Source organism: Chiloscyllium punctatum, chromosome 30 (genome assembly GCF_047496795.1).
Source record: "Chiloscyllium punctatum isolate Juve2018m chromosome 30, sChiPun1.3, whole genome shotgun sequence".
Lineage (NCBI taxonomy): Eukaryota > Metazoa > Chordata > Chondrichthyes > Orectolobiformes > Hemiscylliidae > Chiloscyllium > Chiloscyllium punctatum.
Genome location: NC_092768.1, coordinates 51,981,278 through 52,006,952, shown reverse-complemented (window position 1 = coordinate 52,006,952; position 25,675 = coordinate 51,981,278). Strand labels below are relative to the sequence as shown.

The 25,675-nt window shown below is 49.5% G+C and overlaps 1 protein-coding gene across 2 annotated transcripts in view; it reads right to left on the bottom strand.

Annotated features, from left to right (window-relative positions):
• tap1 (transporter 1, ATP-binding cassette, sub-family B (MDR/TAP)) overlaps nt 1-13,550 on the bottom strand; it is a 30,070-nt gene extending 16,520 nt beyond the window's left edge. The window contains exons 1-5 of one of the 2 annotated variants that reach the window (XM_072550453.1): nt 13,349-13,550; nt 6,657-7,199; nt 3,814-3,928; nt 2,234-2,364; nt 582-787 (exon numbers count right to left, since the gene is read on the bottom strand). In XM_072550453.1, the coding sequence (XP_072406554.1) occupies nt 582-787; nt 2,234-2,364; nt 3,814-3,928; nt 6,657-7,170 (966 nt within the window). In that variant the 5' untranslated portion in view covers nt 7,171-7,199; nt 13,349-13,550. Of the gene's footprint in view, nt 1-581; nt 788-2,233; nt 2,365-3,813; nt 3,929-6,656; nt 7,481-13,348 lie in introns of those variants that run through there. The other variant, XM_072550454.1, reaches the window with a different exon arrangement.
• Between the last annotated feature and the right edge of the window lie 12,125 nt (nt 13,551-25,675).

Here is a 25,675-nt window from a genome sequence, read left to right as displayed (position 1 = left end):
GGGAGATGATGCTGGAACTGTGTACAATGTTTGGCCACAGCAAGCGAATTGTGTGCAGTTCTGGAATCCACATAATACAAGGGATGTGATTGAACTGGAGAGGGTGCAGAGGAGATCCGGGGCCGGAGAGTTTCGGTTATGAAGGGAGATTAGAAGCACCAGGGCTGTTTGATTCAGAGCAGAGGAGGTCGAGGGGGGGGGACAGGATTGAGGTGTATACACTCATGACGGACTTAGATAGGGGACTGAGGAAGAGAGTTATCCTGATGGAAGGATCAGTGAGCAGGGGTTTAAGGTAAGGGGAAGATTTAAGGTTTAAGTTTGAAATATGAGGAAAAACCTTTTCACCCAGAGAGTGGTGGGAATCTGGAACTCACCGCCTCTGTGATTAGTCCAGGCAGAAACCCGCACAATATTGAAGTATTTAAATGTGCATCTTGTGATTCCTAGGGATACAGGACTAAAGGCCAAGTGCTAGAAAATGGGATTACAATAGTTAGGCAGTTGACTAGTGCGGTCCTGATGGGCCTGTTCCTGTGTTGTATGCCTGACTGACTGGAATGAGTAGATAGTAAATGTACCTGGTAATATTTGCCGGTGTACTTCGGTACGATACTGATAATGAACATGCCCATGATGCTGAACAAGGTCAGTTTAAAGGACAGCTTGACCATAAAGGCCAGGAGAAAGACGGCCCGCATCAGGTACCACATCAACAGGCTCAACTTCTCAGTCAGTGACTCGCTTATAGTGTTCGTATCCGTGGTGATCCGGGATGTGATGTCACCTGGGCAACAAGCAGGGAGACAGCATCAAAACCTGTTTCCTCTCTGGAATTCCTGAAAGTTCCCAGTTCTCTGTCAAACACTGTCTGTGGTGTTCCTGAGCTCATCATCTGTCGCACAAATTACCATGACTCGGGGCACATCATCTGCTTGCATACTTCTGTACTGAACATCACTGCAGGTCTGAGTCTCTCTCTGTCCACAGTCTGTTTCTCTCTCTCTCTCTTTCTCTCTCCCTCTCTATCCTCTCCCTCTCTGTCCACAGCCTGTTTCTCTCTCCCTCTCTATCCTCTTTCTCTGTCCACAGCCTGTTTCTGTCTCCCTCTCTATCCTCTCCCTCTCTGTCCACAGCCTGTTTCTCTCTCCCTCTCTATCCTCTTTCTCTGTCCACAGCCTGTTTCTCTCTCCCTCTCTATCCTCTCCCTCTCTGTCCACAGCCTGTTTCTCTCTCCCTCTCTATCCTCTCCCTCTCTGTCCACAGCCTGTTTCTCTCTCCCTCTCTATCCTCTCCCTCTCTGTCCACAGCTTGTTTCTCTCTCCCTCTCTATCCTCTCTCTCTAATCACAGCCCTTCTCTCTCTGTCTCTCTCTAATCACTGCTTATTTTTCTCCTTTTTTTTGATTTAATTTGATTTGTTATTGTCACATGTACCTGGGTACAGTGAAAAGTTTTGTTTTGCGAGCAGATCATATGACACAATGATCAGAGGGTTATTGAACAGAGTGGGGAATACAAAGTTACGGCTGTACAGAAGTAAGGCCTACACTAGATTTGACATTTGAGAGGTCCATTCAAAAGTCTAACAGCAGGGAAGAAACTTCAATCAGTGGGTACAAGTATTTATGTTTTTGCCTGACAATAGCTTGGAAGAGACTAAAACCAGCGTGGGGGTCGTCTTTGATGACAGGGGCTTCTCTCTGTGACTCACACTCTCCCTGCTCTCTCTCTGTGACTCACACTCCCCCCCCCCCCCCCCCAGTGTCTCTCATTCTCCACACCCTCTCTCTCTCTCTCTCACGCCCCACCCCTACCTAGGACCTCTCAATCTCACCTCCCTCTTTCTCTCTGTGTTTCTCACTCTCCCTTTTCTTTCTCTCTCTCTCTCTCCCTTTCTTTCCCTCTGTACCTCTCATTCTTTTCCCTCTCTCTCTCTGTCTCTCATTCTCCCTCTCTCTTTGTGACTCACTTTCTCCTCTCTCTCTGTACCTCTTACTCTCCCAACTTTCTCTTTCTCTGTGTCTCTCACCCCCCCCCAACCTCTGTGCCTCTTACTCTCCTCCCTTTCTGCCTTTCATGCCCTCCCCATCCCTCTCACGCTCTCCCTGTGCCACTCACTCTCCATCCCGTTCTCTCTCTCTATTTCTGTGCCTCTCACTGTCCCCATCCCTCTCTATCTGTGCCTCTCACTGACCCCCTTCTCTCTGTGTCTGTTGCTCCTGCCCCCTTACCTGTGTGCTCAGTGTCAAAGAAACAAATCTTCTGCTTGACCACTGATCGAAACACGGAGCTCTGGATATGTGTGTGGATGCGCGTCATTGTAACATTGTAGACACAGTCACAGATAAACTCTGTCAGAGCACTGTGGGAGAGACAGGGAAACAGGCATCACTGCAGTTAGACAGCATTGTGGGACAGACAGGGATTACTGCGGTTAGACTGCATGTGGGAGAGACAGGGATCACTGCAGTTAGACTGCACTGTGGGAGAGACAGGGAAACAGGCGTCACTGTGGCTAGACAGCATTGTGGGAGAGACAGGGATCACTGCAGTTAGACAGCATTGTGGGAGAGACAGGGATCACTGCAGTTAGACAGCATTGTGGGAGAGATAGGGAAACAGGCATCACTGTGGCTAGACAGCATTGTGGGAGAGACAGGGATCACTGCGGTTAGACAGCGCTGTGGGAGAGACAGGGATCACTGCGGTTAGACAGCGCTGTGGGAGAGACAGGGATTACTGCGATTAGACAGCATTGTGGGAGAGACAGGGATCACTGCGGTTAGACTGCATTGTGGGAGAGACAGGGAAACAGGCATCACTGTGGCTAGACAGCACTGTGGGAGAGACAGGGATCACTGCGGTTAGACAGCGCTGTGGGAGAGACAGGGATCACTGCGGTTAGACAGCGCTGTGGGAGAGACAGGGATTACTGCGATTAGACAGCATTGTGGGAGAGACAGGGATCACTGCGGTTAGACTGCATTGTGGGAGAGACAGGGAAACAGGCATCACTGTGGCTAGACAGCACTGTGGGAGAGACAGGGATCACTGCGGTTAGACAGCGCTGTGGGAGACACAGGGATCACTGCAGTTAGGCAGCACTGTGGGAGAGACAGGGATCACTGCAGTTAGACAGCATTGTGGGAGAGACTGGGATCACTGCGGTTAGACAGCGCTGTGGGAGACACAGGGATCACTGCAGTTAGGCAGCACTGTGGGAGAGACTGGGATCACTGCAGTTAGGCAGCGCTGTGGGAGACACAGGGATCACTGCAGTTAGGCAGCACTGTGGGAGACACAGGGATCACTGCAGTTAGACAGCATTGTGGGAGAGACTGGGATCACTGCGGTTAGACAGCATTGTGGGAGAGACTGGGATCACTGCGGTTAGACAGCGCTGTGGGAGACACAGGGATCACTGCAGTTAGACAGCATTGTGGGAGAGACTGGGATCACTGCGGTTAGACAGCGCTGTGGGAGAGACTGGGATCACTGCAGTTAGACAGTGCTGTGGGAGACACAGGGATCACTGCAGTTAGGCAGCACTGTGGGAGAGACAGGGATCACTGCAGTTAGACAGCACTGTGGGAGAGACTGGGATCACTGCGATTAGACAGCATTGTGGGAGAGACTGGGAAACTGGGATCTCTGCAGTTAGACAGCACTTGGAACGCACATCCCAGGAGATTCACATATTGCGCACTGCTTGACAAACAGGAATCACCAGCGATACAGCACTCCAAGTGGGGATGAGTAACGTGGAGTAATCCCAGTGAGCCAGCATTGAGTGCATGGTGAATCTGATTACCTTGCACTGGTGATCAGGGACATTGCAATGATAGAGTTGGTGAACGCTGATGGGTCGTCCTCGTTCATCACCCAGTCGGTCATCCGGCCAGTATAATAGGGTATCGCCATCTCCCCTGGGAACACAGGAAGCCAAGTCTGACCAATAATAAGCAGGACCGTTTCCAATCCCCTTCACCAGCCTGAGAAACCATCCATCTCTGACCTTCCCACCCAAACTCACTCCCAACCCCAGACCAGGGACTCTAACTTGAAACATTGCACTTTTTATCATGTCAGTTCAGTACGTGCAGATTAGGATCCATTCAACAAGATCATAGTGAATGTTACCACAATGTCTGCTACACACATCTAAGGGAATTCACTTTCTTCGTGTCATATGTACATAATGTTGTGACTCCGCCCTGAAAGTCAGTCTGTAAGTTGTGTGTTCACACACACTCAGGCACACACGCACGCGCACACAGACTCAAACACACACACACACACACACAGACATACACACCCACACACGTGTACACACACAGACACGCGCGCACACCCACACATCTGCACATACACAGACTCACACACACAGACACACGCACAGACTCTCACACACACGCAAACACACACAGAGACTCACACACGCATGCGCACAAACACGTGCACACGCACAGAAACCTGCTGCTTTGATGCAATGGCTGATGTATAACCTGTCATGTGTTTTACGGTTTTAAGTGCCCAAACCACACAGTTAACGACAAGCGACTGATCATTAGACTCTCATCATTCCAACATGTCAGCCTCTGGTTCACATGCCAGTCTAAACCCGATAACCAAGCAGTCCCTTGTCAGTCCCTTCATATTCCGACAGACAGATTTCAGGAGGGAATTCCAGAGCTTGGGATCTCGGCAGCAGAAGGCACTGCCCCCAGGGGTGGATCAAGAGGCCAGAACTGGAGGAGCACTGTGATTCCGGGCTGGGGAAATGGGAATCAGACTCCAGTGGATAAGAGAGATCGGGAGGGCTGAGGGGACAGTGGGGTTGGGAAACAAGAGGGAAAACTTTAAAATCAAAGCATAACCAGCCCATGATCGAAAGTACAAATCTACATATACAGGGGGTGAAAGGGGAGATGACTCAGTGTGGGCTAAGACGTGGCCAGCAGAATTTTGGATATTCAGGAAGGGTAAAACGCGGGAGACCAAATGGGAGTGCGTTGGAATAGTCGAGACTGAAGGGAATGAGGGCAGGTTTGAGGCTCTCAACAGCTAATGGAGTTTCAGCAATGGCAACATTTGCGAGTCTAGATCTGGGTGTTCTTGTACACCAGTCACTGAACGTCAGCGTATTGGTAGAACAGGCTGTGAAGAACGCAAATGATACGTTGGCCTTTATAGCAAGAGGATTCAAGTATGAGAACAGGGACATCTTACGCAATTCTACAGGGTCTTGGTAAGATCACACCTGGGGTATTGTGTGTAGTTCCGAGTCTCCTTATCTGAGGAAGGATGTTGTGGAAAGGGAGGGAGTGCAGCGAACATTTCCCAAACCGATTCCTGGGATGGCAGGACTGATGTTACGAAGACAGATGAGATCAGTTAGAAGTAGATTCACCTGAGTTTCGAAGAATGACGAGGAAATTCGAATGCTGTAGAGTAAACTCAGGAAGCATGTTCCCATTGACCAGAGAATCTAGAATCGGGGTCACAGTATCAGGACACAGGGTCAGCCATTTAGGACTGAGATGAAGAGAAGTGTTTTCACTCAGAGAGTGGGGAGCCTGGGGAATTCTCTGCCACAGAAAGTAGTCACAGCCAAAACATTGTATGTTTTCAAGATGGAGTTGGATATAGTTCTTAGGACCAAAGGGATCAAATGGTATTGGGGAGAAAGTGGAACAAGGTACTGAGTTGGATGCTCAGCCATGATAATACTGAACAGGGAGGTGGGCTTGAAGGGCTGAATGGCATACTCCTGGAAATATTTTCTTTGTTTCTACACAATTTTTGATTATAAACATGGAAATCTGCAGTCATAATAACAGCATGGAGATAATGGTCAGAAGGTCATCTCAGGGTCAATTGTTAGTTTATTCTTATTATCTTCTCATGGGCTGGGCCAGTATTTATTGCCCGTCCCTAGTTGCCCCTTGAGAAGGTGGGGGTGAGATGCCTTCTTGAACTGCTGTTGGTAGACCCACAAAGCCCTGAGGGCACTTTGACCCAGCAACACTGAAGGAATGGCAATATATTTCCAAGCCAGGATGGTGAGTGGCTTGGAAGGGAACCAGTGGCGTTCCCATGGATCCGATGACCTTGTCCTTTTCGCTGGCAGTGGTGGTGGGTTTGGAAGGTGGTTTCTGAGGATGTTTGATGAATTTAAGACTGAGCATGCAAACTACCTGAGGGATGGGAGTCGATGGCAGTGCCATCTTCGAATGGTTGGCAAACCTATTCTTCTAGCCTGTCGATTGACCTGCCCACCTCGATCCTTATGGCACTACCCGACTCCCATTCCCCTCCCCATTGGCACACTTGACCCATTCTTCACCCTACCAATGATACCGAACCAGGTAAAAACAATGACTGCAGATGCTGGAAACCAGTTTCTGGATTAGTGGTGCTGGAAGAGCACAGCAGTTCAGGCAGCATCCAAGGAGCAGCGAAATCGACGTTTCGGGCAAAAGCCCTTCATCAGGAATGATACCGAACCTCCTAACCCTGCTCCCTCCTCACCAGCCCTGTCCATCTCTGGACTCCTGGCCCCCAGGTAACTGCCTGCAGATAGCCAATACAGCACCGTGCCCACCAACCCACCCCCCCACCAAACCTGGTCAGCGATGCCAGTGTCCATCTTACCCAGTGAAGACAGGACCAGGAACAGAGCCACTAGAAGGAAGTGGCCGATGTTGGGCTTCATATAAGCCAGCAGTCGGGACAGGGTGGCCTTGGAGCCTGCCTCGCCCACGGGCTGCCCTTCGGAGCTGGGGGGCAGGATGTGCCAGCGCAGGAAGAAGACCAGTCCCGTGCTGGCATAGTTGAGGGACAGGGTGCTCCAGTTGTGCAGCCCGTACAGCATCTCGGCGGAGGGGAGGCCGGCAGTGGCTGTCAGGCTGACGTAGGCCGGAGTGAGCAGGCCGGAGACGAGCAGCATCCAGGAGAGCTCCTGGGGCTGCAGCCAGGCCGGCAGCTCGGACCGGGAAAGCGAGCAGACCTGCAGCAAGGCAGCCAGCAGACCCACACGCAGCAGCGAGAGCAGCCAGAGAGCCAGCACTGGCTCAGCCAGGCCCCAGCGACACAGAGCCAGGTTGAGAGTCCAGGTAGCAATGACATCCAGCAGCGGAACACAAAGCAAAGGAACACAAAGGGTCATCTTCCTTCACCAGTATTAGCCCGGAAAGTCTGTAAAAACAGGACAGAAACCTCCATTAAATACTGTTACTGAGGGTTTAAACTCGGCGAAACACTGTTACTGAGGGTTTAAGCCAAGCTAAGCACTGTCACTGGGAGTTTAAACCAGGGTAAAGGCTGTTACTGAGAGTTTAAACTCGGCTAAACACTATTACTGAGAGATTAAACTAGGCTAAATACTGTTACTGAGAGTTTAAACTCGGCTAAACACTGTTACAGGGAGTTTAAACTCAGCTAAGCACTGTCACTGGGAGAAAGTGAGGACTGCAGATGCTGCAGAGTCAGAGTCGAAAACTATGGCACTGAAATTAGCGTCACACTTTTCGACTCTAAATACTATTACTGACATCTTAAACCCGGTTAAGTCCTATTACTGAGTAAATACCATTACTGAATGCTTAAAACAGGTTAAATACCACCACTATGAGAATAAGCTAGGTTAAATACCATTACTGAGTGCTGAAACCAGGTTTAATACTGTTACTGAGAGATTAAGCAGGGTTATATTCCTTCACTGTGAGATTAACCCGGGTAAAATATTGTCACTGAGTGATTATGCCAGATTAATTGATGTTGCTGAGTGTTTAAACTGGTTACATCCTGTTACTGAGATCTTAAACCAGGTTAAGTTCTATTACTGAGTGAATAAACCAGGTTAAATACTATTACTGATTGTTAAACTGATTACACCCTGTTACTGAGATCTTAAACCAGGTTAAATACTGTAACTGAGTGATTAAACCAGGTTATATCCTGTTACTGAATATAAGAATTAGGAATAAGGAGGAGGCCATTCAGCCCCCTTCAGCCTGCTCCACATTTCATCCAGTCATGGCTGATCTCCTCTCAGCCTCAACTCCACTTTCCTGCCGAGTTTGTTGTATCTTATTCTCAGGATGAAGGCATCTCTGGCTAAGCCAGTGTTTCGTACCCACCTCTAGTTGCTCAGAGTGTAATTAATGGCTAACCAATTTGCTCTGGGTTTGGAGTCAAATGTAGGCCAGACCAAGTTAGAACGGCAGTTTCCATCCCAAAAGGTCAGTAGTGAACGCGCCCCACCCCCCTCCTCCGCTCCCCCCAACCCCAGTCAATCAGCAATGAATTTGCTTGGCTTCTTATTCCAGATTTTTACTGAATTCAAATTGCACCATACACCATTGCAAGATTTGAACTCAGGTCCCCAGAACATTACAGAGGGTCTCTGGATTAACAATCCAGCAGTAAGGTCATGAGGCCATCCCCTCCACTTTCCATAATCCTTCAAGCCGTTACTCATTAAAAACCTATCTATCTCCCCCATAAGTATACTTCATGTCCCGGATTCACTGCATTCCGGGGTAGTCAATTTGACAGATTCACAATCCTTTGAGAAGAGTAATTTCTCTACGTCTCTGTTTTAAACCTGCTGCCCCTTATCCTGAAACTATAACCTCTCACTCGAGACTGGCCCAAGGGGAAACATCCTCTCCATGTCTATTTTGACAAATCTCATTTCGCATTTTATTTTCCTCAGTTAGATCGCCTCTCATCGCTCGAAACTCCAGAGAGTGTCAGACTAAATTGCTCAACCTTTCTTCACAGACAAACCCCTCATCTCTGGAATCAATCTAGTGAACTTCCACTGACCTGCCTCCAATGAAACGACATCCTTCCTCAATTAAGAAAACCAAATGCAGTTACAGTCTCACTAATGCCTTGTGCAGGTACAGCAGGATTTTTCTACTTTCATATTCCATTTTAGCAATAAATACCGAAATTCGATTTGCCCTCCTCACTTTCAGTATACCAATTTTCTGTGATTCATGCACAAGAACACCCAGCTTCCTCTGCACTGAAGCAGTTTCTCTCCATTTAGATAATAAATCGCCTTTCTATTCCACTGGCCAAAATGGATAACCTCCCACAAATCTACATTAAGCCCCGTTCACCTAACCTATCCATGTCCAGTTGATTGAGGAGTGGACTGAATAAGTATAACAGCACAGACTTTAACCTGGGTTAAAATTATTTTTTAGGGGAGAAAGTGAGGACTGCAGATGCTGGAGATCAGAGCTGAAAATGTGTTGCTGGAAAAGCGCAGCAGGTCAGGCAGCATCCAAGGAACAGGAGAATCGACGTTTCCGGTTCTGGAATGAGGAAGGTGTGTCCAGCAGGCTAAGACAAAAGGTAGGGAGGAGGGACTTGGGGGAGGGGCGTTGGAAATGCGATAGGTGGAAGGAGGTCAAGGTGAGGGTGATAGGCCGGAGTGGGGTGGGGGCGGAGAGGTCAGGAAGAAGATTGCAGGTTAGGAAGGCGGTGCTGAGTTCGAGGGATTTGACTGAGACAAGGGGGGGGGGAGGGGAAATGAGGAAACTGGAGAAATCTGAGTTCATCCCTTGTGGTTGGAGGGTTCCTAGGCGGAAGATGAGGCGCTCTTCCTCCAACTGTTGTGTTGCTATGGTCTGGCGATGGAGGAGTCCAAGGACCTGCATGTCCTTGGTGGAGTGGGAGGGGGAGTTGAAGTGTTGAGCTATGGGGTGGTTGGTTTGGTTGATCCGGGTGTCCCAGAGGTGTTCTCTGAAAGGTTCCACAAGTCGGCAGAACCGACCGACCTACACCTCCTCCCACCCTGCCCCCTGTAAAAACGCCATCCCATATTTCCAATTCCTTCGTCTCTGCCGCATCTGCTCCCAGGAGGACCAGTTCCAATACCATACAACTCAGATGGCCTCCTTCTTCAAAGACCGCAATTTCCCCCCAGACGTGATCGATGATGCCTTCCACCACATCTCCTCCACCTCCCACTCCTCCGCCCTTGAGTCCTGCCCCTCCAACCAAAACCAGGACAGAACCCCACGAGTCCTCACCTACCACCCCACCAACCTCCATATACAGCATATCATCCACCGTCATTTCCGCCACCTCCAAACGGACCCCACCACCAGGGATATATTTCCCTCCCCTCCCCTATCAGCGTTCTGAAAAGACCACTCCCTCCGTGACTCCCTCGTCAGGTCCACACCCCCCACCAATCCAACCTCCACTCCTGGCACCTTCCCCTGCAACTGCAAGAAATGCAAAACTTGTGCCCACACCTCCCCCCTTACCTCCCTCCAAGGCCCCAAGGGATCCTTCCATATCCGTCACAAATTCACCTGCACCTCCACTCACATCATTTATTGCATCCACTGCACCCGATGTGGTCTCCTCTATATTGGGGAGACAGGCCGCCTACTTGCGGAACGTTTCAGAGAACACCTCTGGGACACCTGGACAAACCAACCCAACCACCCCATAGCTCAACACTTCAACTCCCCCTCCCACTCCACCAAAGACATGCAGGTCCTTGGCCTCCTCCATCGCCAGACCATAGCAACACAACAGTTGGAGGAAGAGCGCCTCATCTTCCGCCTAGGAACCCTCCAACCACAAGGGATGAACTCAGATTTCTCCAATTTCCTCATTTTCCCTCCCCCCCCACCTTGTCTCAGTCAAATCCCTCGAACTCAGCACCGCCTTCCTAACCTGCAATCTTCTTCCTGACCTCTCCGCCCCCACCCACTCCAGCCTATCCCCTCATCTTGACCTCCTTTCACCTATCACATTTCCAATGCCCCTCCCCCAAGTCACTCCTCCCTACCTTTTATCTTAGCCTGCTGGACACAGTTTCCTCATTCCTGAAGAAGGGCTTATGCCCGAAACGTCGATTCTCCTGTTCCTTGGATGCTGCCTGACCTGCTGTGCTTTTCCAGCAACACATTTTCAGATAAAATTATTTTTTGCCTGAGTTATAAGTCTAATCTGGGCTACAAATTTAACACTGCACCAACAATTCCTGTTCAACGAGCAAGTCACAGCCAGTGCCTGTTGAATTGAACCATCTATTTGTCTTGGAGCTCTGCCCTCTACAATAATGATTCCATGCCAAGTGAAAACCAGAAACCCAGAACCTACAAATAAAAGCATTGCTGTTCGAGAATCTGCATATAACAATTATCACTGATGTAAGCATTATACCAGGATATGCTGCCTGACCTGCTGCGCTTTTCCAGCAACACATTTTCAGCTCTGATCTCCAGCATCTGCAGTCCTCACTTTCTCCTATTTCATGAAACAGTCCAGCATAGGAACAGGCCTACAATGTTGTGTTGAACATGATGTTAAATAAACTCTATTCCCTGCTTATTCATGTGCTTTTCTAAAAGTCCCTTAAATGACTATATTGTGTCTGCCTCCAACACAACTCCCAGCAGTACGTTCCAAACTCCTACCACTGTCTGTGTAAAAAACTTGCCCTTCACATCTGCCTTGAACTTTTCCCCCAACCTCAAATGCATGCTCTCGTATTAGACATGTCAACTCTGACAAAAAAAAATTCTGTCAACTCTACTAATTGTTGTTGAACAAAGCAGCTTGTTAGGCCATTAAGGCTCAAGCCCATTGTTGTGGGTCTGGAGTCACATGTAGGCCAGACCAGGTTAGGACAACAGATTCTGTTCCCAGAAAGAAATTAGTGAGCCGGATAGATTTTTTTATGATCAATGACAGTTTTGTGCTCACGGTCACAGAGCTTAACTTCCTATTGGATAACTTTCTAAATGGATTCATCAGGCCTCAGTTCCACCAGCTCCTGTGACCTTTACATTGCTAGTCCTGAGACAATGTCTCTGCATTTTTATCTCCACATGTATACTCAGCCCTGGAACATGTATACCATCCATACCATACTGGCTTAATGTTTGTACATTATCTCTGGAAGTGTACCAAGCTTTCAGAACAAATATGTTATCTCTGGATACATATATGGATCCAGGGCAAGTATATTTTCTCTGGATACATACATCGACACAGGGAAAGGATATTACCCCTGGAGATGTATGTGGTCCAGAATTATGTATATTACCCCTGGATGTGTATGTAGTCCTGGGTCATATATATTATTCCTGTATGTATACATGGCCCGAGGTTGTATAGATTATCCCTTGATGTGTACATAGTCCTGACTTGTGTGTCTTATCCCTGGATGTGTACATGGTCTTGAATCATATATATTAGCCCTGGGTGTGTACATGGTCCTGGGCTGTGTATATTAGTCCTGGGTGTGTACATGGTCCTGGATCATATATATTTGCCCTAGGTGTGTTCATGGTTCTGGGCTATGTATATTAATCCTGGGTGTGCAGATGGTCCTGGATCATATATATTAGCCCAGGATGTGTACATGGTCCAGGCTATATATATATATATGGGGAAAGTGAGGACTGCAGATGCTGGAGGTCAGAGTCGAGAGTGTGGCGCTGGAAAAGCACAGCAGGTCAGGCAGCATCCGAGGAGCAGGAGAATTGATGTTTCAGGCAAAACCTCTTCATCAGGAACCGTGGGTTGTGTACCGTCCCAGGAAAGCAACGTTCCAAAAGTGAGTGGGATCAAAGGGGCCCTGTCTGAGGGACAGAAAGGAGACAGCGCTGGGGATTAAGTGGTGAGAATCCAGGCTTGGACACAATACTGGCTCCTAGCAGTTAGCAACACAGAATGCCTGGAACTCTTCCAGCGCTGAATGAGGCCATTCGGCCCCATCGTGCTGGCACCGACACTGCTGGGGAGCGGTGTGACTCAATCCCATTGGACTTTTCTTTCGGTTCTAATTCCCCCCTCCTGAATGCCTGACTTGGACCTGCCTTCCTTCCCCCTCCTTTTGACGCCTCACAGCCCACCCACGGGGCTGAGTGAGAAAGGTTATTCTCACATCACATCACATTTGTCAACTTTTCCATATCATAGTGATCCCAGCTCCTGTGAAACGGCCGGCTGGATGAATGACCGAGGAGCAAGGCGTCATTTTAAAAAAAAAGTGCGTGTTTTCAGCTGAGAACACAGTGATGGTGGCAGAATTCAAAATAATCTGCTGCAAGGGGTGCAGAAGCAAACAGAAAACAGCAAGGAGTGAGATAGTATAACGAGAAAAGGCTGTATTGATATGATGGGGCCAGATTACAGCGGTGGGGGGGGGGGGGGGGGGGGAAGGAAGGGAGTTGTAAACATTTTGAAAAAGAGTCTAGATGCTCCTGAAAGCCCAAGACCCTTCTCCTCAGACACAAACACAGAGAACAATTCTGTAATCTAGACGCTGACTCGTTACAGTTTCCAGGAAATAGACTGACCTGTTTCTGCTGGAGGACAGCGACCGGCTCTCTCTCTCTCTCACACACACACACACATACACAGACAGACGCTGCTCAGGAATTGTAACTGTCTTCGGGAAAGCAGCAACAAAAAAAAGGCTTGAGGTACCGGCCTCTCGGTAAACCTTTCAGCCGGAATTCCCCCAGCTCCCCCTCACAATGGGTTCGGTACCGCCTCTGTGAACTAGGATAGTGAAAGTGAAACTTCAGTTCAGCTGGTTTCCTGGTCACTACAATGTTCAATACATAAAGTGGCAAATACAGATGGTGTTCTGTTAAAATAGTGGTTCTCTCTCTCTCTCTCTCTCACACACGGGTTAACCAGACATCATAGAGGAGGTCCTTCGGTCCATCGAATCTTCACTGCTTCTAAGTATTACATCAGCCCCATCTTCCCACACTCAGCCCATAACCACCTCATCCAAGTACAGTACCTTACTAAAGGTTGTGAGGTTTCTCGGCACAGCTGCCCTCCCATACAGAACATTCCCGATCCCCTGTCACTCTCTGGGTGCAAATGTGTTCCTCCTATCCACTCTAAACCTCCTGCCTTTCATTTTAAAATGTTGACCTCCTCCCCGCCGTTAATGACACTTCTTCTAAAGGGAAGATTTGCTCTCAATTCACTCATTCCTGATGAAGGGGCTTTTGCCCGAAACGTCGATTTTTCCTGCTCCTCCGATGCTGCCTGACCTGCTGTGCTTTTCCAGCACCACTCTGTTCTCTGTTGTCTATTGTGATGTCCCCTCTCAGCCTTCTCTGCTCCAAAGAAAACAACCCGAACTTATCCAGCCTCTCTTCATCACCAAATCACTCCATCCCATGCAACATCCTGATGAATCTCCAATGCACCCCCTCAGTGTAAACACACCCTTCCTATAGTGCGGTGACCAGAACTCCAGGTGTGGCGGCACAAAATTCTGGACATCTCCCAATGCTATCTCCTTGCTCACATAGAGAATAGGTGCAGGAGTAGGCCATTCTGCCCTTTAAGCCAGCACCACCATTCATTATGATCATGGCTGAGCTTCCTCAATCAGTATCCTGTTCCTGCCTTATCCCCATAACTTTTGATTCCACTATCCTGAAGAGCTCTTTCCAACTCTTTCTTGAAAGTATCCAGAGACTTGGCCTCCACAGCCTTCTGGGGCAGAGCATTCCATACACCCCCCACTCTCTGGGTGAAGAAGTTTCTCCTCATCTCTGTCCTACATGGCCTACCCCTTATTTTTAAACTGTGTCCTCTGGTTCGGGACTCACCCATCAGTGGAAACATGCTTCCTGCCTCCAGAGTGTCCAATCCTTTAATAATCTTATATGTCTCAATCAGATGGGCGGCACGGTGGCACAGTGGTTAGCACTGCTGCCTTACAGCACCAGAGACTCGGGTTCAATTCCCGCCTCAGGCGACTGACTGTGTGGAGTTTGCACGTTCTCCCCGTGTCTGCGTGGGTTTCCTCTGGGTGCTCCGGTTTCCTCCCACAGTCCAAAGATGTGCTGGGTCAGGTGAATTGGCCATACTAAATTGCCCATAGTGTTAGGTAAGGGGTAAATGTAAATGTAAGGGTATGGGTGGGTTGCGCTTCGGCAGGTCGGTGTGGACTTGTTGGGCCGAAGGACCTGTTTCCACACTGTAATGTAATCTAATCCCCTCTCAGTCTTCTAAACTCAAGGGGTATACAAGCCCAGTCGCTCCAGTCTTTCAACGTAAGATAGTCCCACCATTCCAGGAATTGACCTCGTGAACCTACGCAGCACTCCCTCAATAGATAGAATGTCTTTCCTCAAATTTGGAGACCAGCACTGCACACAATACTCCAGATGTGGTCTCACCAGGGCCCTGTACAGCTGCAGAAGAACCTCTTTGCTTCTATACTCAATCCCTCTTGTTATGAAGGCAGAATGCTATTAGCTTTCTTCACTACCTGCTGTACCTGCATGCTTGCCTTCATTGACTGGTGTCCAAGGACACCCAGATCTTGTTGTACTGCCCCTTTACCTAACTTGACTCCATTTAGGTAGTAATCTGCCTTCCTGTTCTTGCCATCAAAGTGGATAACCATACATTTATCCGCATTAAACTACATCTGCCATGCATCTGTATGGCATAACGTATGCCATGACTGATAAAGAAAAGTCAAGACTGTGGTGCTGGAAAGGCACAGTAGGTCAGGCGGCATCTGAGGAGCAGGAGAATCCACATTTCAGGCAAAAGCCCTTCATCAGGAATAGAGCTGTGAGCCTGGGGGGGAGGTGTAGAGATAAATGGGAGGGAGTGGGGTAGCTGAGAGTGCAATAGGTGGATGGAGGTGGGGGTAAAGGTGAAAGGTCGGAGGGGAGGGTGGAGCGGATAGGTGGGAAGGAAAATTGGCAGGTAGGACAAGTCATGAGGGTAGTGCTGAGCTGGAAGGTTGGAGCTGGGGTAAGGTGGGGGGAGGGGAAATGAGGAAACTGGTGAAGTCCACATTGATGCCTTGGGGTTGGAGGGTCCCGAGGTGGCGGGTGGTGAGGGAGCGGCGGTGGAGGAGGCCCAGGACATGCATGTCCTTGGCAGAGTGGGAGGGGGAGTTGAAATGTTGGGCTACAGGGCAGTGGGGTTGGTTGGTGCGGGTGTCCTAGAGATGTTCCCTAAAGCGCTCTACTAGGAGGCGTCCAGTCTCCCCAATGTAGAGGAGACCACATTGGAAGCGACAGATACAATAAATGACATTGGTAGGAGAAATTTTGATGAATGTGGAAGGCTCGTTTAGGGCCTTGGATGGAGATGAGTGGGGAGGTGTGGGCACAGGTTTTGCAATTCCTGCAGTAGCAGGAGAAGGTGCCAGGAGGGGAGGGTAGATTGTTTGGGGGTTCCGGGGGGGGGGGGGGTGGTGGGGGGGGGGGGGGGGGTGGGGGGTGGGCGTGGAACTGACCAGGTAATTGCAGAGGGAACGGTCTTTGTGGAAAGCAGATAGGGTTGGGGAGGGAAATATGCGCCTGGTGGTGGGGTCTGTTTGTAGTTGGCAGAAATGCCAGAGGATGATGCGATGTATATGGAGGTTGGTGGAGTGGAAGGTGAGGATTGGGGGGGGGGGAGGGGGTTCTGTCCTTGTTGCAGTTGCAAGGGTGGGGTTTGAGGGTGGAGGTGTGAGACATGGATGAGACTGGAGAGCATCATCGACCACATGGGGGGAGGGAAGTTGTGGCCTTTAAAGAAGAAGGCCATGTGATGTGTTCTTGGTAGAACTGGTCCTCCTGGGAGCAGGTACGGCAGAGGTGGAGGAATTGCGAATACGCGGTTAGCAGTTTTGCAGGAGGCAGCGAGGGAGGAGGTGTAATCCAGGTAGCTGTGGGAGTCCCCCTCCCACTCTGCCGATGACATGCAGGTCCTGGCCCTCCTCCATCGCCACTTCCTTACCACCCGACGCCTGGAGGAAGAACACCTCACGTTCCGCCCCGGGATCGTCCAACCCCAGGGCATCAATGTGGACTTCACCAGTTTCCTCATTTCCCCTCCCCCCACCTTACCCCAGTTCCAACCTTCCAGCTCAGCACCATCCTCATGACCCATCCCATCTGTTCATCTTCCTTCCCACCTATCCGCTCCACTCTCTGCTTCGCCATATCACCTTTACTCCATCTACTTATTGCACTCTTAGCTACCTTTCCCCCAGCCCCACCCTCCTCCCATTTATCTCTCCAACCCTGAGGCTCCCAGCCTCATTCCAGATGAATGGCCTTTGCCCAAAACATTGATTTTCCTGCTCCTTGGATGCTGCTTGACCTGCTGTGCTTTTCCAGCACCACACTCTTGACGATAATCGCCAGCATTTGTAGTAGTCACCTTCACCTGTATGCCTTCTTCACTAACCTAATGACCTGTCCTGTCACCTTCAGGGTTCTGTGGACAAGCATCCAAAGCTTTCTCTAACCCTCTGAGCTTCCTCGTGGCCAACCATTCATTGAGGACTCCTTTTCTTACTTCCAAAGTACATCACATAACATTGATAAAGTCGTAGAATCCCTACAGTGTGGAAACAGGTCATTTGACTCAACAAGTCCACACTAACCCTCTCAAAAGTAACCCACCCAGACCCATTACTCTATATTTATCCCTGACTAATGCAACTAACCTACACATTCCTGAATACTATGGGCAATTTAGCATGCCCAATTCACCTAACCTGCACATCTTTGGACTGTGGGAGGAAACTGGAGCGCCCGGAGGAAACCGAGAGAGACACGGGGAGAATGTGCAAACTCCACACAGTCACCCTAGGCTGGAATCGAACTTGAGTCCCTGGCGTTGTGAGGCAGCATTGCTAACCACTGAGCCACAATGTCATAGAGATGCAGTGTAACTGGAAATTCTCAAAACTCCTCCTCCAGCTTTCTGTCTTCACATACATCACTTTCCCGATCCCTCAAATATCTGCCTGATGATGAAAACCCATCAGCACATTGAAAGCACCCAATTCATCCATGCCAACCAGATATCCTAAATTAATCTAGTCCCATTTGCCAGCCCTTAGCCCATATCTCTCTAAACCCTTCCTATTCATATACCCATCCAGACTCATTTTAACTGCTGTAATTGTAACAGCCTTCACCACTTTCACTGGCAGATCATTCCATACACATGCCATCCTCTGCGTGAAAAAGTTACCTCTTGGGTCCCTTTTAAATCCTTCCCCTCTCACCTTTCACAACATCCTTCCGATAACAGGATTAACCTCCATCTACCATTGATCTGCCAATCTGACCAATCCATTTATATCCCCCTGTTACCGTTCACCTTCCTCCTCACTGTCAGCCACCCAGTCAATTTTTGTCTCAACCACAAATGGAGTTATTATTCCCATCCCCACATCCTCATTGACATGATTTCTGAATATCACAAAAAGTGGGGATCCAGCAGTGATCCCTGTGGTACCCACTGCACACCGGGCTCCAGTCACACAAACAGTCTAAAACCACCAACCTCTGTCTCCTATAACAAAGCGAATTTTGGATCTATCTTGCTAAGTTGCCATAAGCTTTCCCCTCCTTTGTCAGTCTCCCATGTGAGATCTTGGCAAAGGCCTTGCTGGAATCCATATAAATGACATCAATTTGCCTTAATCTCATCGACATCATGGTCACCTCCTCAAAACATTTCACCAGAATTGTTAAGCATGACCTCCCTCTGCCAAAGCCAAACTGTCTCTCCCCAATCAAACCTTGCCTCTTTAAATGGAGATTAATCTTTTCCTTCACTATTTTCTCCAGTAGTTCCCTCCTACTGACATTAGACTCATTGGTTTATAGTTCTCTAGTCTATCTCTACCACTCTTCATCACTTGTGGATGGCACGGTGGCACAGTGGTTAGTATTGCTGCCTCACAGCGCCAGAGACCTGGGTTCAATTCCCACCTCAGATGACTGACTGTGTGGAGTTTGCACGTTCTCTGTGTGGAATCCCACAGTCCAAAGATGTGTAGGTCAGGTGAATTAGCCATGCTAAATTGCCTCTAGTTTTAGGTAAGGGGTATGGGTGGGTTGCGCTTCAGCGGGTCACTGTGGACTTGTTGGGCCAAAGGGCCTGTTTCCACACTGTAATGTAATCTAAAATCTAATAAGAGGGGCCACATTAGTTGTCCTCCAGTTTTCAGGCCCCTTTCCAGAGAGGAATTAAACATTTGGAACTGGGCCCCTGTGATTTCCTTCCTTGTCTCCCACAGCAGCAATACAGAGTTTTCAATAACCATCACTTTCTTCAATCGGAGAGAGTTTTCAACAAAAATTTGCAGATGAGTCACAGGACATGAAATGAAAACTCTGTTTCTTTCTCTCCAGAGGTGCTGCCAGTATCTCCAGGTCATTCTGTTTCTGTTTGTTTCAGATCTGCAGTTCTTTGTTTTAACTTCAACCAGGCCATGTTTACTGTACAACAAAGAGACTGGGTGCATTCTTCTGTTGAATATCAGCTGGTCTGGGATCCCCATGGAAACGGACACCCCAAGTCAATGCACAAGATTCCTGCATGCTGGAAATCAAGGAGTGGGACTGTCTCTCCCACTATTCCTGGACATGGAATTGAATGAGCTGCATTTTCCCGGCCAGTCCAGTCATTCACAAACATTTCCCTGGGCTGCTCTGTGTCTGTTTCCACGGGGACCCCAGACCAGTTTGCAGTCTCTCGAACTGTTTGCAAATCTGCTGATCCTGTATTACTCCAGGTGGTGGAGGAGGAGGGGGCTCTGTGTTGTAAGATGTCCTGGGCAATTGGAGTGAGTCTTACTTTTGCAGCTAGAGGAAGTTTGTGTCGAGGCTTGACTCCCAACAGCTATTGGGATTGAAAAGACCAGACATAACTCTCCACAATTCTCCCCCGTCTTTAGGGGAGGCAATGGCTGCGTGGTATCATCACCGCACTATTAATCCAGAAACTCAGCTAATGTTCTGCTCAGGGCAGGGGGAGATCAAGCCCAGTGAGGGGGCAAGAGATCGAGAGTGGGAGAGAGATTGATCCCAGTGTGTGCGTGTGGGTGTGCGGGTGAGGGCGGGGAGGGGGTGGGGGGGGGAGGTGTGAGATGGGAGATTGACTAAGTAAACACAAGGACTGTAGATGCTGGAAACCAGAGTTTAGATTAGTGTGGTGCTAGAAAAGCACAGCAGGTCAGGCAGCATCCGAGGAGCAGGAAAATCAACGTTTCGGGCAAAAGCCCATCATCAGGAACAGAGGGAGAGATAAATGAGAGGGGGTGGGGGTGGGGAGAAAGTAGCATAGAGTACAATAGGTGAATGGGGGTGGGGATGGAGGTGATAGGTCAGAGAGGAGGTTGCCCTGGGGTTGAAGTGGATGCTGCCTGACCTGCTGGTGCTTTTCCAGCACCACTCTGATGGGAGATTGGGCCCAGTGTGAGGGGAAGGAGGTTGAGCCCTCTGTATGTGTGTGTGTGTGTGTGTGTGGAGGGGGGGGGGGGGGAATGGAGAGATCAAGCCCAGTGTTGGGGGAGGGTGATCGAGCCCAGTGCTGGGGGAGGGGGAGGGAGGTCAAGCCCTGTGCCTGTGTGTGCGTGTTGGGGGGGAGGGGAGGTGAGGGGAGGGGTGGGGGCGAGGAGATCGAGCGCAGTGCAGGGGGAGGGAGATCGAGCCCAGTGTGGGGGGAGGGACTTTGAGCCCAGTGTGGGGGGAGGGACTTCGAGCCCAGTGTCGGGGGAGGGAGATCAAGCCCAGTGAGGGGGGAGGGAGATCAAGCCCAGTGAGGGGGGAGGGAGATCAAGCCCAGTGCGGGGGGAGGGACTTCGAGCTCAGTGTGGGGGGAGGGAGATCAATCCCAGTGTGGGGGGAGGGAGATCGAGCCCAGTGTGGGGAAAGGGAGATCAAGCCCAGTGCAGGGGGAGGGAGATCGAGCCCAGTGCGGGGGGAGGGAGATCAAACCCAGTGCGGGGGGAGGGAGATCAAACCCAGTGTGGGGGGAGGGAGATCAAGCCCAGTGCAGGGGGAGGAAGATCGAGCCCAGTGTGGGGGGAGGAAGATCGACCCCAGTGCGGGAGGAGGGAGATCGAGCCCAGTGCGGGGGGAGGGAGATCAAACCCAGTGCGGGGGGAGGGAGATCAATCCCAGTGTGGGGGAAGGGAGATCGAGCCCAGTGTGGGGAAAGGGAGATCAAGCCCAGTGCAGGGGGAGGGAGATGGAGCCCAGTGCGGGGGGGAGGGAGATCAACCCCAGTGCGGGGGGAGGGAGATCAAACCCAGTGTGGGGGGAGGGAGATCAAGCCCAGTGCAGGGGGAGGAAGATCGAGCCCAGTGTGGGGGGAGGAAGATCGACCCCAGTGCGGGAGGAGGGAGATCGAGCCCAGTGCGGGGGGAGGGAGATCAAGCCCAGTGCGGGAGGAGGGAGATCGAGCCCAGTGCGGGCGGAGGGAGATCAAGCCCAGTGCGGGCGGAGGGAGATCAAGCTCAGTGTGAAGAAGGGCTCATGCCCGAAACGTCAATTCTCCTGCTCCTTGGATGCTGCCTGACCTGCTGCGCTTTTCCAGCAACACATTTTCAGCTCTAATGGAAGTTCCTACTTTTACAATGAGAAACGTTTGAAATATAGCTGCAGGAGTAGCTGGCCTTCCTGCACCACCATTCAGTATGATCATGGCTGATCATGCAATTACAATATCCTCTTCCCATTTTCTCTCCATGCCCCTTGACCCGTTAGCCACAAGGGCCATGTCCAGTTCCCTCTTGGATACATCTAACGAACTGGCCCCAACAGGAGGCTCCTGAAGAAATGCCTTGGAGCAAACTTCCATCCCAAGCTGAGAATTTCAAAAGTGGTGTGAAACTTCAAACAGGCGTAAGTGAGGACTGCAGATGCTGAAGATCAGATTCAAGGTTGTGTTGCTGGAAAAGCACAGCAGGTCAGGCAACATCCGAGGAACAGGAGAATTGACGTTTCAGGCATAAGCCCTTCCTGAGGAAGCCCAAAACGTCGATTCTCCTATTCCTTCGATGCTGCCTGACCTGCTGTGCTTCTCCATCACCACACTCTCGACTCTGAAACTTCAAACACCTTTCGTCAAATACAGTGACCCCTGAGCCCTCATTAGCTCCCGCAATGCCAAAGGGCAGTACTTTGCTTGGATAGTGAATTGATTGTGATGTCCGAACAAACATGCTCATTATTTGCCATGTTCTGCAATCTATGATTTTCACTACATTTCATTGGTTTTAGCTGCTACGTTCAAATCATAGAATCCCTACTGTATGGAAAGGAACCATTCTGCCCATCCTTTCCGCCCAACCCTCCAAAGAGCATCCTACCCCGACCCACACTCTATCCCTGCAATGACACATTGGCCCCGTGGCTAATTCACCCCCTGGAGATTCTGGTCATCTTTGGACTGGGGGAGACAATCAGAGCACCCAGAGGTAACCTGTGCAGATGCGAAGAATGTGCAAACTCTGTTGCCTGAGGCTGGAATTGGACCCCAGTCCCTGACATAGTGAAGCAGCAGTGCTAATCACTGAGCCACCGTGCCTCCACCCTCAATTCCCTCCACCCCTGAGACTCTCAGATGGTGGCTGATCCTCTCTCTCAATGTTGCCTTCCCATTTTGTCCCCTTGATGCCTCTAAAAACTCAACATTTCTCCATCTCTTTCTCGAATATATTCAGTGGCGTGACACCCACTGCCTTCTGTGGTAGAGAATTTCACAGGTTCCCTCCCCTCTGGGGGAAGGAATCATTTGAGTCCTGAATCTCAGTCCTGAATGGTCTATCCTCTATCCTGTGTCCCTGGTTCTCGGCTCCTCCAACCAGGGGAAACCTCCTCCCTGTCCAGCCCTGTTAGAATTTTATATGTTTCAATCAGACCCCCTCTCATATTTCTCAACTCTAATAAATACAGGATCAGAACCAATCTCTCCTTTCAGGGACAGTCCTGCTATCTCCTGTAGCAGCCTAGTGAACTTCACTGCACTCACTCCATGGCAAATATATCCTCTCTTAGGCAGGCAAATCAAAACTGTATACAGTTCTCCAGATCTGGTCTTATTAAAACCCTGTATAACTGCAGGAAATGTTCTTACACTGAAGGCCTATGTACCATTTGCCTTCCCAATTGCTTGTTGCAACGTCCTATTTACTTTGGTTGACTGATGTACATGGACACCCAGTTCGCTATCTGCATCCACACTTCACAATCTACCAGCATTTAAATAATTCTATTCCTTTCTGTTTTTTTTACACACCGGAGTGTATAACCTCACATTTTGCCACATCATTCTGCCTCTACCACATGTATGTCCACTCAGTTGATGGAAAACACCTTACGTCCTCCTCACAACTCACAATCTCACCCAGGTTTGTATCTTGAGCAAACCTTGGAATGACTATTTGGTTCCTTCATCCAGATTATTGGAGACATATCGTGAATTTCTGTGGTCCAAGCACTGATTCGTACGGTATCTCATTCATCACTGCCTGCCGTTTGGAAAACGGCCCACTTAATCTCATTCTGTTTTCTGTCTGTCAACCCATTCTCAATCTGTGTGTGTCTGTGTGTGTGTGTCTGCATGTGTTTGTGTGTCTGTGTGTGTGAGTCTGTGTGTGTGTCTCTGTGTGTGTGTGTCTGTGTTTGTGTGTGTCTGCGCGTGTGTGTGTGCGTGTGTCTGTGTGTGTGCCTGTGTTTGTGTGTGTGTCTGTGTGTGTGTCTGTGTATGTGTCTGTGTTTGTGTGTGTGTGTATATGTGTGTCTTTGTGTGTGTCTGTGTATGTGTTAGTGTCTGTGTGTATATGTCTGTGTGTGTGCGCCTGTGTGTGTGTGTGTGTGTGTGTGTGTGTCTGTGTGTGTGCATGTGTGTGTATCTGTGTGTGTGTCTGTGTCTGTGTGTGTGCGCGTGTGTGTGTGTATCTGTGTGTGTCTGTGTGTGTGTGTGTGTGTGTGTGTGTGAACAAAGCATTCCTGATACCAATGTTCAATTTACATGCTACTGGATTGGATCTACGTTTTATAGAACCAGACACAACTGAAGTGACCCTTGAGCACATCACCGCCATTTCTGCTGCCCACAGTTTCCAACACTAGGCCCAGAGCCTTGACTGTTTTGACACTTCAAGTACTTTTTAAAAGTTATGAGGTCGACCTCCTCAACCACCCTCCCAGGCAGTGCATTCTAGACCCTCACCACCCTCTGAGTGAAAAAGCTTTTCCTGAAATCCTGTCTCACCTCCTGCCTTTCAGTTTAAAATTATGTCCCTTATTACTGACCCTTCCACTAAGAGGGACTTTTTAATCCACCCCATCCACACCCCTTATAATCTTATACAGCTCAATCAGGTCCCCTCTCAGCCTTCTCTGCACCAAACAAAACAACCCGAGCTGATCCAGCCCCTCTTCATCACTAAACTGCTCCATTCCAGACAACATCCTGGGGAACCTCCTCCACACCCTCACCCACACAGTCACATGCTTCCTATAATGTGGGGACCAGAACTGCACACTGCTGTGGCCTGACCTAGTTCTGTGCGCTCCAACATAACCTCCCTGTTGTTATAATCTATACTGTAACTGATAAAGGCAAGTGTCCTGTAAGCCTTTTAACCTGTCCTGCCTCCTTCAGGGAGCTGTGGAGAAGAGCTGCAAGATCCCTCTGTTCCTCTGTGTTTCTTTGTGTCCGACCAAGAGACTCCCTTGTCTTGTTCCTTCTTCCAAAGAGCATCACTTCACATTTATCAGAGTTAAATTTCACCTGCCACCGATCTGCCCATCCCAACAATCGTGTACATCCCCCTCTAACTGAGCACCTTCTTCCTTCCTGTCATCCACCCGGCCAATCTTCATGTCACTCTGCACATCCTTGCTTTATTTTCTGATTAGTTTTAATGAGTATTCTAGATTTGTTTTTCTGAACTCCTCAGTTGGTGAGATGGCTGATTTTTGGCACAGTGTGATGCCAACAGTTCAATGCCCACACTGGCTAAGGTTACCATGAAGGACTTCCCTTCTCAACTGCTCCCCTTGCCTGAGGTGCGTGACCCTCAGGTTAAACCACCACTGGCCATCTCACTCTCTAAAGAGGGTGCAGACTAGGGTCTGATAGGCCAGTGGTGACTTCACTGTTGGATTACTTTCGATGATCTTCTGGACGCTTCCTTTATAGTATGATGTTTCTCCATTTATTTGAACGTCTACTTTTACAATAAAATTACAGCACGTTCTGGTATAACACGACAGTTACGTTCATCTGCAACCTCTCCGTACAGAAAATCGCACTTTGCAAAACCGCTTTTGAAAATTGCTGTAGAAACTCCCATGCTACTTCAGTGTTATCCAAACAGCGCCCACAATTTGTTGATCTCATTAGTGCCAATTCCTGTCGAGGGAACATGTGCTATACCAGAACAACCTGTACAATGAAATACGGTTTTATAAGTCTCCCCACCATGGCACCTTCATCAATGCCAGAAGTCATACATAATAATAAGAAAAAAATACAATTAAGACAAAGTTCATCACAACTCAGCAACAGTTCTCAGCTCAGAGAAAGCCAGTTAAGGAATGATGGAATATACTGAAGCTTCAGCCAATGTGAGGCTGGGTCGCTGGAATACAGGGCTGGAAGCTCCTGCTGAAGGAGACCGCCATGCTGGGCCAAGACCACCCCACCTGGATGAGATTGCAGGCTGGCCTGCTGGCATGTCTGGATGCTAACGATGAAAAAGACGTTCATACTGGGATAAGACAGCCACCTTTCCCCTCCTTCAGGCCCTGGCTGCTGACCCGGAGCCTCGGCCTAGCCTACATTGGGGAAGTCAGCCTGGGACCAGTTCCTTGCTCACTGGGAGATCT